We start from the raw sequence: 13,043 nt of genomic DNA, 5'->3' as shown, positions 1-13,043 counted from the left end.
CGAGCATCTAAAGGAAGGGAAATCAACCGAAACCTGTTGGTAGCAGCAAGCGAAAGCAGATTGGCTGTTTGAAGAAAAACAAATGCGGGATAGAGGTTTTAGGGATTTGAAGAAAAACAAACGTGATATCCCTCCGACTCTGAAGTATCGATCTTACTCCGTTGTTGCCGGAAAAAATCAGTTGCCGCCGGAAAAAATTAAGAACCGATTCTGTAGCCAAGAATTAACTAAAACTTAACAACCAGAAAGAGGAGATGGTTGCTATACCAACCTCTTCAAGTGCAGCAACCACACCAACAACAAAGACAATCGAAAGCAACCCATTGACAGAGAGGATACCATGCAAGCAAATCAAGAAATTTCAATGACGAAATTATTATAAACCGGAACCGAATTTATTTATAGAAACATAATATAAGATAACACAAACTTGCCCAGATGCCTCATCTTAGGAGGCAAAAACAGTACCATTAAACTTAAAAACATAAAATATAAACCATAAACTTCTTCCAACGGGAACAAATAGCAGACGGTCACCGGCCACACCAGCACTTAGAAACCACCACGGAGACGGAGGACAAGGTGAAGGGTGGACTCCTTCTGGATGTTGTAATCAGCCAGGGTCCTTCCATCCTCCAACTGCTTACCAGCGAAGATCAACCTCTGCTGGTCCGGAGGAATACCCTCCTTGTCCTGGATCTTTGCCTTCACATTGTCGATGGTGTCCGAGCTCTCCACCTCCAAGGTGATGGTCTTCCCTGTCAAGGTCTTCACAAAGATCTGCATACCACCCCTCAGACGTAGCACCAAGTGAAGGGTCGACTCCTTCTGGATGTTGTAGTCCGCCAAAGTGCGGCCATCCTCGAGCTGCTTCCCGGCAAAGATCAGCCTCTGCTGGTCCGGTGGGATCCCTTCCTTGTCCTGGATCTTGGCCTTAACATTGTCGATGGTGTCGGAGCTCTCAACCTCCAAAGTGATGGTCTTGCCAGTCAGGGTCTTCACAAAAATCTGCATGCCACCACGGAGACGAAGCACCAAATGGAGAGTGGACTCTTTCTGGATGTTGTAGTCGGCAAGGGTGCGGCCGTCCTCGAGCTGCTTTCCTGCAAAGATAAGCCTCTGCTGGTCCGGTGGGATGCCCTCCTTATCTTGAATCTTGGCCTTCACGTTGTCTATGGTGTCGGAGCTCTCCACCTCAAGGGTGATGGTCTTCCCTGTAAGGGTCTTGACGAAGATTTGCATACCACCACGGAGACGGAGAACCAAGTGAAGGGTCGACTCCTTCTGGATATTGTAGTCGGCAAGGGTCCTGCCATCCTCTAGCTGCTTTCCGGCAAAGATCAATCTCTGCTGGTCTGGGGGGATGCCCTCCTTGTCCTGAATTTTTGCCTTGACGTTGTCAATGGTGTCGGAGCTTTCGACCTCAAGGGTGATAGTCTTGCCGGTGAGGGTCTTGACGAAGATCTGCATGCCACCACGCAGACGGAGCACCAAGTGGAGGGTTGACTCCTTCTGGATGTTGTAGTCGGCAAGGGTCCTGCCATCCTCTAGCTGTTTTCCAGCGAAGATCAATCTCTGCTGGTCTGGGGGAATCCCTTCCTTGTCTTGAATCTTGGCCTTGACGTTGTCAATGGTGTCGGAGCTTTCGACCTCAAGGGTGATAGTCTTACCGGTGAGGGTCTTGACAAAGATCTGCATGCCACCACGCAGACGGAGCACCAAGTGGAGGGTTGACTCCTTTTGGATGTTGTAGTCTGCGAGGGTTCGGCCGTCTTCGAGCTGCTTTCCGGCGAAGATAAGACGCTGCTGGTCTGGGGGGATCCCTTCCTTGTCCTGGATCTTGGCCTTGACGTTGTCGATGGTGTCAGAAGACTCCACCTCAAGGGTGATGGTCTTTCCGGTGAGGGTTTTCACAAAGATTTGCATCTACAAAAGCCAAATTATCATCAGAACAATATCTTTCAATCAAAATTACAAATTACAGTTCAGGAAATCACATAAAAAAAACCCCCAATTTGAAAATGAATGCTTAAGAAATTAAAGGCTCTAAATTTATTCAAGAACAAGCCCATTCATACACGATTCCACAATTTAAAAAACACAAATTTTCCTCCAAAGTTGCTCAATTTATCCCCACAATTTTATACGGAATAAAATATAATTAACAAAATCAAATTGATCAACAACAAATTTCAAATTAGATATCCGATACAAAATAAAGCCTACTTATCAAAATTGATACAAAGATTAAGTTACTCTCAATTCGAAAAGACATGCAGATCGGTGAGTTAAAATACAGGAAAACCCATAATTCGTAAAAATTGAATATAAAAATCACAATTCCACGGAACATTTCTTTCTAAGTTCTTAATTTCGCATCCAAACAGTCAAAACCAAACCAAATCGATTGGTCATAAATCTCACAAAGATCAAACAAATCAAAAGAATTTCCAATTTTCCTACTTTCCTAGCAACCAAACAAGAAATTAATAAGAAATAAGGGAGAAAGAACGCACCTTGAGAGGCTGAAGAAGCTTGGAAAGAGAATTTGAAGGAAGATTTTTCAGATTGAAGAGAAGCAAAACAACGGCAATTGTGAGGAAGAAAGGAGGCCAAGGCCTGGATTTATAGCGATAGAGATGGCGACTTCGTCACGGCAACGGAGGTGGCGTGACGAAGCGGTCCAGTAGTTGAGCGACACGTGGATGGAACAGGTGCGAAGGCGCGGTTTGAACGGCAGGCAAAGCTTGGTATCCACGCCCTTTCTTTCGTAATATCAATGACCTCAAATGAGTCAATCGTTCACGGCATCCTGGTACCAGCTTAGACGGCGTCTAATATAAATAACCACCTTATTTGAAAAATTTACAAAATCTAAAAAATTGAAGAAAAAAGATTCCTTCTATACCATAATTATTATTTAATTAATTAATTTTTCTTAATTATTAGTTTATTAAATAATGAAATTTTTTTAAAATCTTATTAATTCAAATGATGTGACGGTTCACATCAAATGCTACCTAAAATAATATGAAAATATAATATAAAAACATGATATGAATAACATTATTCTATTTTCGAGATAAACACTTTTACTTTTTTGTCCACTTGCTTTGGGGATTATTAATCATTCGGATAAGTGGCATTATCTTTGAAATATTTTTAATATTACATACTCTGAATGCTACGAAAAAAAATCTAAACAATATATTAAATTTTTTTTTTAACAAACGATATTATATATATTAAGAGGAGAAGGAGATTAGTTTTGTCTTATAATGGGCTAGTAATAATGTGGTTCAAATTCGCCGTTAGCGATAATCGAACCTAAGATCTCTTACTTACAAGTGGAGAGAAATACCAGATTGTAGTACTAAGTGATTCAATATATTAAAGTTATATCTAAAAGTAAATTTCAAATTTTATTTCTAAAGCACAATATACTTTTTTTTAGGACTCCTCCTTTTGCTTTATCAACAATTTTATTTAAGTAGCACATTTCCGTGTAAAATTGTGATTAGTGTTTATTTTTATGCTTGGGATTATAACTAACGGTGTCCTATCTATACTAACCCTTTTGATAATTAGTATTTGTGTTGCAAAATTAACCTTTAGTTTTTTTTTACTCCTGAAAAGGGTGGGTTACGATGGGGACGTCACCGGTTGGTCTTTTTTTAAGAAAAAAAATGTACCAAGTTGAACTAATTAGTTAGCTTAACTGGTTGTGCACCATTTGATGTCGTTTGTAAATATTGAGACTCCATTTGCATTGTATGGATTTTTTATTATAATAATCCTTCAATTAATTAGAGAAAAATTAACAACTCATTTGAAAGTGCTTTTTAAGAAAATGTATTTAGATTTCGAGAGGCACTTCCTTTTCATTAAAAAATTTTCCAAAATGCATTCATCAAAAATATTTTTAAATATTTTAAAAATACTTTTAAATTATATTAAACTTTTAACAACGTTACACATTGGAGTGGTGCCAAAAGAAACATGGTCTCGTATTCCAAGTGGGGTAGGTGGCTCTGATTTTATGAAAGTGGGCAATAATTATGTTGGGTTGGAAGTTTCTTTCTTCTTCTTTTTTTCTTCTTTATTTGTTAAATAAAAATATAAGTAAGATAATTTGTTGGGTTGGGAGTTGGGACCAACAATATTGGATGTATCTAATGCATTTTCTTTTTAAAGAAGGGTTTAGGAGAAAATCATACTTAAGAAATATAATTACATTACTAATTATTCCAAATAAAAAAAATCAGAAATCATGCTTAAAAAAATGAAAAATGTTGTAGCTCAATAGCTCAATCTAGAACCCATCGGTAACGCTACCATTAAAAATTTCTATAATATCACCCTGCCCAACCTGATGCCACTGAAAAAACCTATCGTCCTCCATCACATTCTGCTTATAGAGGAAGAAATAGCTCTCTTGCGGCAAATGAAAGTTCATTTGCCTTTGCATAGCTCTTTTCTAAGCTCTTTTACATTAACCGACGGGTTCACTTCCACTTCAATCTTTTTCGTCCCGCATTTTGTCAACACCATAAGCTTTAACTTATTATTGGACCCCATTCTTCCTCCGCCGCCAACTCCGGCCCCGCTCATTGCCACAGGTGAGGCCGCATTGGTTGCAGGGGCTGATGACGATCTCAAACTCACCTCGATCCTCGCATTGTCCTAAAGCTCACATTTGTGCAACGAACGATAATCGTGCAACTCGTTTCCAACTGCATGAAGCACCAAACAATTATTAATCGGAACAAACTAATCTATGGCTTGGATTTTCTCTTTCAACTTTGAGACTGTGTCGTGTACGTCCATTTCAATAGGTACATGGATTTTGGACGTGGGAGTCTTCACGTTGAGCTGGATTTTCTTATGCTTGTCCTCCGCGGCCTTCTCATTGTTATTACAACTGTTGTTCATCGATTTATCAAATTCAGATGCGATCAGGAGTTGGATGCTGGAATTGTTGTAGATCTCGCAGTATGCAACGTCTCGTTCATCGTTGAGGACTTGGCCGTTAAAGACTAGGGTTTGGTGGGAAATGGGAATCCCTTGGTATTTCTGAACCTTCTCTTTGATCTCGAGAACGGTGTCAAAATAACCAACTTCAATGGTGAAGTATTTTCCTCTCCGGAGCTCAAAATTAACATCCATTGTCAGGAATCAGAGTTCAGCTAGGGTTTTGGTAGGGGAAAAGGTGTGTATATATATATATATATATATAAACTTTGTGCATGTAAAAAGGTGCCGATATTAATGTGTTGTAACTGCGTCCGATTTGCATGTTTGATTCCTAAGGGTGTTCAAATTTTCTGGATTAAGGAGAAAGAATCAAAGAACGTTATCCATTTATTATTTGATCTGCACGGATTTTCAGGTTTTAATGTTTCAATTTTCAAATGTTTGTGGTTACCTGTTACAGGGATCTCGATCACAAACATACGGATTAGAAATGAATCCAAAAAATTATCTCAGATTAAATCAGCTTTGGAAATTATTTAGCGGACGTTTGATAACTGTTTCTGTTTTTTCACTTTTGATTCCATGTTATATTGGTACATCGATTCAAAACTGATCATAAAATCAGGGAAAATCTCTCGTGTATCAAATGCACAATCTCAGTAACATTTTTTCTATTAGAGTGATAATCATGTGATGTCATGTGTTTAAAAGAAAATTCCTGTAAATTTTGTGACCAATCAGATCACCATATCCTTACCTAACGGCATAGACCAATAACAATTCAACACATGGTTCCCTTGTATGTCCCATCTCGTTAGATAAGAATATGGGGGCATGTTCACTTATCTGAAATGAGGAAAAGGAATGAAACGGAAAGCTTAAAACTAAGAGAAGTAAGAAAAGAATTAAAACAACCAGTGCCTCCTAGTCAATCGGATTCTTTATTTTTGGTTATTAACTAGGAATTTTAAAAAAACTTGCACTTTTTCGATTTAGGTAAATGCTAGAAAAATTAAGTAGTGAAATGATTCCAATTCCTATCTTTTGTAAGGAAATATGAGTCTTGATTGGCCAGGACTCAAGTATAAGTATTTCCTTCGGGATTAGATTAAGTACGTGTTAGAAACATAAACAATAAAAAACACATCGAAAGCCGAGGCTTTTACTGCAATATTTTTTTCGGTGTAGAGAATGGGGCCCAAAAGCCCCAAAGCATACGGAATTGGATCCCTTCCTGAGCAAATGACGGGGATTCTCATGATCACACAACACGAGTTGTTGAATTTTGATCTAACGGTTACAATTATTATAACCTTTAGAATGACCCTCATGTTTGTAACAAAATCCAACGGCCCATGTTGTGTGGTCATAAGGATCCCCACAGTTTGCTCAGGGGATCCAATTCCAAAGCATACAACCACCCTACAACTGATCCGGGGCTTGAGATTTACACGTGGTGTGGCCGTCACCCTAAAAGTTAAAAAATGATCTCCAGCCTCATAAAAGAAGAGGGGAAAAAATGCTCAGTATGCTCGAATTTAAACAGAGTGAGCTGAGAAAAAAAATACAAGTACATGGTAATCAAGTATACACAAGATTTCAGGAGTCTTGAACAGCATACAGTTGAACATGTCGCGGGCAAACTTTGACCGTAACATCTTTCTTATTATACCTCCGGTTCCAAGACCGAGGTACATCTGCCACCAACAACAACAAAACATTATCCCATTCAGTAGGGTGCCAACGAGATAAAAAGAAATAAGACGAATGAAAGATGGAACAAGTACAAATGTAAGAACAGAAAGTGACCTTCGGCGGTGCGTGGCTGAGGAGGGAGTTGATAAGGCACTGCCAATTTGATTACTTCAGATGATGAATCTGTATTCCTGTTTCCTTGCCAGTTCAGAGTCACGAGTGTTGTTCTCGATGCTTCAGAACTCAACTGAATTAATATCTTTCTACTCCATTTATGTCCTCCTTCCTTTCTTTAACATCTCGAACTGTGATACTAATCAAGTATCTATGTCTAGTGAGTAAAACGGCCAGGTTGTAGCTATTACCTTCGACGGAACCCCATTACCGGTACAAGAAACTCAAAACTGCATGTTTTACGTACGTGGTAGAAAGTAGAAACAGCACTCCCAGCTGTGATGAGCCACACAAAGTAAATAAACATGCATCACAAAAGCTTTGGCAGGAGCAGATGATGAAGCAAATTATATACAGAGAAATATATAAACGACACACATCCTTCAACATATTGATTTTGCTTATTACTGATACATGTAATGAGTCACACAACATCTCGATTTCGCTTGTTACTGATATTAAGTCTGTCTTATAGATGACAGACTTCTGACAAACCTGCCTCATAAGAACGGATCATCAGACATCAGCTGTGAGTTGTTCTTCTGGAGAGCTCCCCAGGCAGCCTTGCTAAGATTTGCCGAAGTTAGCAAAAACCAACTGTTGGGAAAATGTGGAAATTCATAGTTAGTTTTTAATGTTTTTAAACATAAAACCCAAACACACAATCAATAGGGTCCAAAATCTTACGCAAATTTCTGATCTCTATATCGCGCAAATGTTTTTAAATGTGGCATTGTATGACTGAAATGAAAAGCCGTTATAGGTTAATGATAAATTGAAAAATAAAAAACGACAATAATCAATTTGTACACGTATGTCAACCTGTAATTTGTCTACAAAACCACACTAGCGCAGATTGACAAAAGGAGTGCACTTTGAAGGAAGCTATTTGTTACTCTTCCTTAAATTTTTGAAATTTGTATCTCTTCCTTAAATTTTTGAAATTTGTATCTCTTCCCTATATTTCATTGTCAATTTGAGCACACAATGGGCATTAAACGGAAATGCTTTTACCTCAAAGTCTCGTATACTTAAATTTAATCCATACAAATCTGGCCTTTATAAGTTATAACTTCCTCTATTAAGGGTTACAGAGTACAATTTGCTAATGTAGCGATTTGCAAGTAAAAATCTTAATATTCCGCCTTCCTCCACCACTCGGCTATTCCAACAAAAACATAGGTCATCTCTTTCGTGTCTTGGTCTAATTATCTTGTCAGTATTTGGAGAGCATAAGCTAGCATAGGCGACAAAATTTGCTATCTTCTCCGCTTGGATTCTTTGCGCATATCCGCAAGGTAGCTCTCCAAGTTTGCTTTTTCCCATAAACGTTTATGAATAAGATCTTCCTTTCTTGATTCATCTGACAAAACAAACCAATGATTAATAAGTTATGAAGAACCTCATGGATGTAAGTGTGTAAGAAGTTGGAGCACATAGGCTCTCGAACTCACAACTCAAAACGGTAATCAATGTAATAATTTTCCATTAAGGAACTTGATTATCCCCTTGACCTTGAGCATCATAGACAGTTTTTCTAAGGTTGTCACGTCTTGAATGAAAGATATAGTTTAGCCAAAAGTTCATGGTGAACGGCTAAAGAAAAACAAGGTTGGTTCTCATCCTAATGGGTGGTGATCTAATGCATCTAAAGTTGGTAACCCCAACCAAACTCATAGTGCCATTAGAAGAAAAGCAAAAGGAAAAACATTTAAATTTAAAGTTTATTTACCTAGATTTCTCCATCCGTCAATAGGCGCACCAAGGGATCTCCGTGTCAGGTAGGAGGCATCATCCCATGTATATGGTGCTTTTCTCACATTGTATCTCCAGAACCAACAGCCACACCATAGTAATAGCTGAATCAACAAAAGACTAACTGGTAATCCATGTAATAATTAATGTAAAATCACTGTCTTAAACGTAAAAGCCAGCATTTCTAGAATGACATGAAGGGAACTCTAACCTTGCCAATAGTGTAGGGCAGAAGTATGAAACGGACACCAAGAAGATCCCACATGGAGGGTTGTTCCGCACCGTTAATCTGCAGCTCCAGTTCGCTGCCGAGATCTTCTTCCACTTTCCTACGGACAAAAAAAAAAAATCCACCATTTTTAAAGACAATTACCCAATCATAAAATGCAGTTCTCGAGACAATCGATTAATCCTAGGGGATAAATTTCCAACTTTTAACAACGCATTTCATTATTTCCCTTTGAAAATGACTAGAAGTTCATACTTGTTCATCTGCCTGTTGCTCTTCTTTTTATTTGTAGTCCCTCCAGTACGCTCAAGTTCCAAAGCCCGTAGTCTATTTTTGTACGCAGGAGTCTTCTTGACCATGTCTACAGCCTACAAAGGTATTAAACATCAACAATGTCACGGTAAACAACCTTTTGCAGGCTTCTGAGTTATAAAATAAATGATGCGTATGACCAAGTCCTGTATGAATCCACCAGAGTACGCACGTACACTCATCGTAGTACAAACCTTTAGCACACGAGTAACAAAGGCATGTTGTGCAAGTATTTTAAGAAATACACTGATATCCACAAGCCAAACATTAATGCATTGAGACGCGTATAATCACCCGTAGGAATAATATTGATTTGCGACAGTACCTGATTATACCTTGTCCACTGATTTAGATACTGAAATGCAGAAAGAATCAAAAGAAGGCCAACCAGGACAGCCCGAGGATCCTACAAGGTGAACATATAAACCGCTTTAGAAAAAAGTACATAGAAATGGAGATGCACCTATCAACTTACAAAGTTACTTCTGAGCAGGCAGAATATGAAGTTATAATCTAAAGAAAGAAAAGTCTCTCACCGTTTTGTGACCATAATATGCTTGATAGTAGCGAGCCGTATTGTAAAATACCTAACAAGTAAAAAACATGATAAAGTTATTATCTTTCACAAACATCTAAGTTCAAAGAACCCAAATTACCAATCCAAATTTACCATAGCTAACAAGAATGTTCTTGTTTCGTGCAGTCTCGATTCTTAAGTCTAAGAAAACCCAGTTTTCAGCCTATAACTCAATGCATTACTGACTAATTAGTTTATTTGTTTTACCTCCTCTGGATGTGCAATGGCATAATCATACTGCTCCCGCGACGCTTCGTCTTTCAGAATCTGCAATGTAGCAAGTTAACTCCATTGTCAGTAGCACAAGACGGCAAACAAACCTTCAAAATTTGCCATCTTTGCCCACAAAATAACATGATCCCAAGTACCTCATAAGCGTTGGCAATTTTCACAAACAGCTTTTTCGATTCCGGATCCGGGTTTTTATCCGGGTGACTGACAATTCAACACCAAATTGTGAATAAATATGATCAAGATATTGACTTTATATCAAATTTTATACTAATTTACAGAGTAAAAATATCACAGACTCACTGTTTCAATGAGAGCTTGTAGTAAGCTTTCTTGATTTCCGACGAATTGGCGCTCTGCGTAACCCTAGACAAGCAATTGAAACGTAGGTAAATATGCGATCAATACAGGGGTAATTCGGGAATCAAAGGGAAAATTATGAGGGAGCTGAGCTGACCCGAGGAGATCGTAGCAGTCGTCCTCATCGCAGTAGATGGCCGTCGATGGAGTGATGAGCTGGAACAGCAATAGAGATGAAACAACCGCCAACCACCGAATCGCTGCCGGTGGCGCCATGGTTCCGACGGGGCTCCGGATTTCACTGAAAATGGATTCCGAGAGTTGGAGGGCGTTTAATGACAACCAAAATAAAATATAAAAAATAAAAAGCCTCGGATAAATGGTCCCGTGGTGATATGATATTCGGAAGATAGCCATGTGGTAAAAAAATTCGGATTTAAACCCGGTGGTCTAAGTCCGTTAGGATTTATGCCCTTTCCGTTCCAATCCGTTAACCCCTTTTCTCACTCTCTCTCTCTCCCCTCCCCCAATGGATGCTACTCCATCTCCGTCGTCTACCTCCATCGGAATCGCTCTCAGACCTCTCGAATAAAAGAAATTCAGTCAGATACCTTAATCAAAGTGGCTTTCTTGCTTGATGCATTATCAACTGTAACCCTAAAATTCCCATATCAGCAAGAAAACATATCAGAAAATAGTAAAAAAATGGAGAATTTCAGCTCAAGAAACATTGATATTTCAAGAAAACAAGCAAAAGCCAATTTTTTACAGCAAACAATTCGACCCGAAAAATCCCAGAAACGAATGGGGAAGTGAATTTACATCGGGGGGTTGATTCTCATGGCAAGCTTCTCGAACTCGTCGTCGACGGCGAGAGAAGGGGACCAACAATCCATTGGGGAGAAGGAACCCCGAACCCGTCACACCAGACCTGATAATACAAGCTAACTCGACGCGGCGAAGGAGCCGCCAGATTCAAACAAGGCCTCGGCTTCTCTTCCGCAAACTTGGATTCCAAAAATGCCTCTGAGCGCGGCTCACCGCTGCTGTATTCCACCTCGTCCTCCTTACTCAGTAAGTTTGTTAAGGTGTCCAGATTGAATCCATACAGAACAAGCTCAAGAGGAAGAAGGCCGAATGAGCGGAGGAAAGAGAGAATAGGCAACCGGCTGGGGTTTCGGAGAGAGAGAATAAGCATTCGAGGAAGCAGAGCATGAGCAGAGAGAGGCATTCGAGGCGGAGAAGTAGGAGCAGAGAGAGGTATAGAGAAAGAGATAGGGATAGGGATAGGGATAGGGATAGAGAGAGGAGGAGGAGCAGGTCTGAGAGCGATTCCGATGGAGGTAGTCGACGGAGATGGAGTAGCATCCATTGGGGGAGGGCAGAGAGAGAGAGTGAGACGAGGGGTTAACGGAACGGAACGGAAGGGCATAAATCCTAATATACTTCGACCACGGGGTTTAAATCCGAATTTTTTTACCATAAGGCTATCTTCTCAATACCTTATGATCACGGGGACCATTTATCCGATTAGGCCAAAATAAAATAAGTCAACAGATCTGGATTTCCAAAAATATCAGCCGTCGGATTAGCAGAACACTCATATTTGAAACGGCGTGTCGCTGTGTAAGAGTTGGCTTGGTTTGACCACCACTTTGGGTAAGAGGGTACTTTGGTTATTACAATGTATAAGCAATATAACATAGAATCATGCAGAGTTTATTTAGTACTGATTTGGTATTGATGTAATTTTATAAAAAATGGGTATAAAAAAAGCTTAGCTTAAAAAGGTGCTTGGTAAACACACTTAAAAACAGCTTATTTTCACAGTTTTGGATGAAAGAAAAGTTGAAAACGTGAAGCAGCAAAAATGAGCTTATTCTCAGCACAACAGAAACAGTTTTTTTTCTTCAAAGCATAGCAATATCAAACCAACCCTTAGAAATGCTTTTAAAGTTGCTAAAATTGTTTTTAGAAAAAATATTTTTGAGTTTCAAAACACTTGAAGTGTTTCCAACTAGAACCAAGTAACTGGTGATCAATCTCAAAATCATATTTGTACGAACAATAACCCAAAGTTGAATGATATGAAAATAATTACGAACAAAACGATGCATAAAAGACCGTTGATTCCGCCACCAATACAGATTCAACATTATAGTAGAACATATACAAAAAATTCAACAAATTCAAACTGAGGTTTTGCAAACTAAAGCTCAGAAGTTGTAATGCTCATGATACTCATAGATGAGCAAAGCTTATCCTGTGGCGTCACGGGTGCCATGTCGAGCCCAACCACCATCTCACCCAAAAAGTTAGATCCAGTCGTCAATCCAAAGTGTGAGCACCGTTAAGATAGTTGGGATTTGAGAGAAATAGAAACCAAAATAAGGAAGAACTCTTCAAGACGAGAAGGATAAACAGACGTCGGACCGGAATCAGCTGCTATGCGGCAAAGATCCGGCCAAAACACGAGAAGGATAGGTAGGGTTTTTTAAACAGAATCATTTTTTTTCCCAGCTCCAAAGTATGTAGTTTGCAGTGATAACATTCAAACGGCTTAACTGCAGTAAACTAAACTCTTTTGCACTAATTTATTCTAACATATATATTTTTCGCCAGAATATTGTAAGATATTTTTGAAGTATAAAGTTTTAGAAGTTTTCTAGAAGTTGGAGTGTGCGTACCATCTGTAAAGAGCACTTGGAGTTTGAGTGTAATTAAGCGCTTGTTTGGAAGTACATTTAAAATTGCTAAAAATGTTTTTGTGATCAATCTTTAATAAAATTGCAAATG

The 13,043-nt window shown here is 39.0% G+C and overlaps 2 protein-coding genes and 1 pseudogene across 2 annotated transcripts; all 3 read right to left on the bottom strand.

The window, feature by feature from the left end:
- Window positions 1-373: 373 nt before the first annotated feature.
- On the bottom strand, window positions 374-2,814 carry LOC103434539 (polyubiquitin). Its single transcript, XM_008372905.4, has 2 exons — window positions 2,517-2,814; window positions 374-1,926 (listed from the first exon to the last, which is right to left on the bottom strand). Exon 2 carries the CDS (start codon window positions 1,924-1,926, stop codon window positions 553-555), a length of 1,374 nt encoding a protein of 457 aa, XP_008371127.3. The 5' UTR covers window positions 2,517-2,814; the 3' UTR covers window positions 374-552.
- Window positions 2,815-4,312: 1,498 nt separating this feature from the next.
- On the bottom strand, window positions 4,313-5,229 carry LOC103434606 (ubiquitin-like protein-NEDD8-like protein RUB3; annotated as a pseudogene).
- A 2,622-nt stretch (window positions 5,230-7,851) lies between these two features.
- Window positions 7,852-11,670, bottom strand: LOC103434538 (chaperone protein dnaJ 50-like). The gene is made up of 11 exons (XM_008372904.4): window positions 11,070-11,670; window positions 10,405-10,904; window positions 10,251-10,313; window positions 10,085-10,151; window positions 9,924-9,983; window positions 9,676-9,726; window positions 9,465-9,545; window positions 9,083-9,195; window positions 8,810-8,927; window positions 8,576-8,702; window positions 7,852-8,206 (listed from the first exon to the last, which is right to left on the bottom strand). The coding sequence occupies exons 2-11, from the start codon at window positions 10,662-10,664 to the stop codon at window positions 8,103-8,105; spliced, it is 1,044 nt and encodes a 347-aa protein (XP_008371126.3). The 5' UTR covers window positions 10,665-10,904; window positions 11,070-11,670; the 3' UTR covers window positions 7,852-8,102.
- Between the last annotated feature and the right edge of the window lie 1,373 nt (window positions 11,671-13,043).

The sequence above is a fragment of the Malus domestica genome, chromosome 05, assembly GCF_042453785.1.
Source record: "Malus domestica chromosome 05, GDT2T_hap1".
Taxonomy (NCBI): Eukaryota; Viridiplantae; Streptophyta; class Magnoliopsida; order Rosales; family Rosaceae; genus Malus; species Malus domestica.
Note: the sequence above shows the minus strand (reverse complement) of the source record. Positions and strands in the feature narration are given on the sequence as shown.

Coding starts and splice junctions, on each gene's coding strand:
- LOC103434539 (XM_008372905.4), bottom strand. CDS start 1,926: ATGCAAATCTTTGTGAAAACCCTCACCGGAAAGACCATCACCCTTGAG.
- LOC103434538 (XM_008372904.4), bottom strand. CDS start 10,664: ATGGCTATCTTCCGAATATCATATCACCACGGGACCATTTATCCGAGG. Junction 9,546..9,675: donor CATATTATGGTCACAAAACG/GTGAGAGACTTT, acceptor TTCACCTTGTAG/GATCCTCGGGCTGTCCTGGT. Junction 8,207..8,575: donor TGACGGATGGAGAAATCTAG/GTAAATAAACTT, acceptor TTGTTTTGTCAG/ATGAATCAAGAAAGGAAGAT.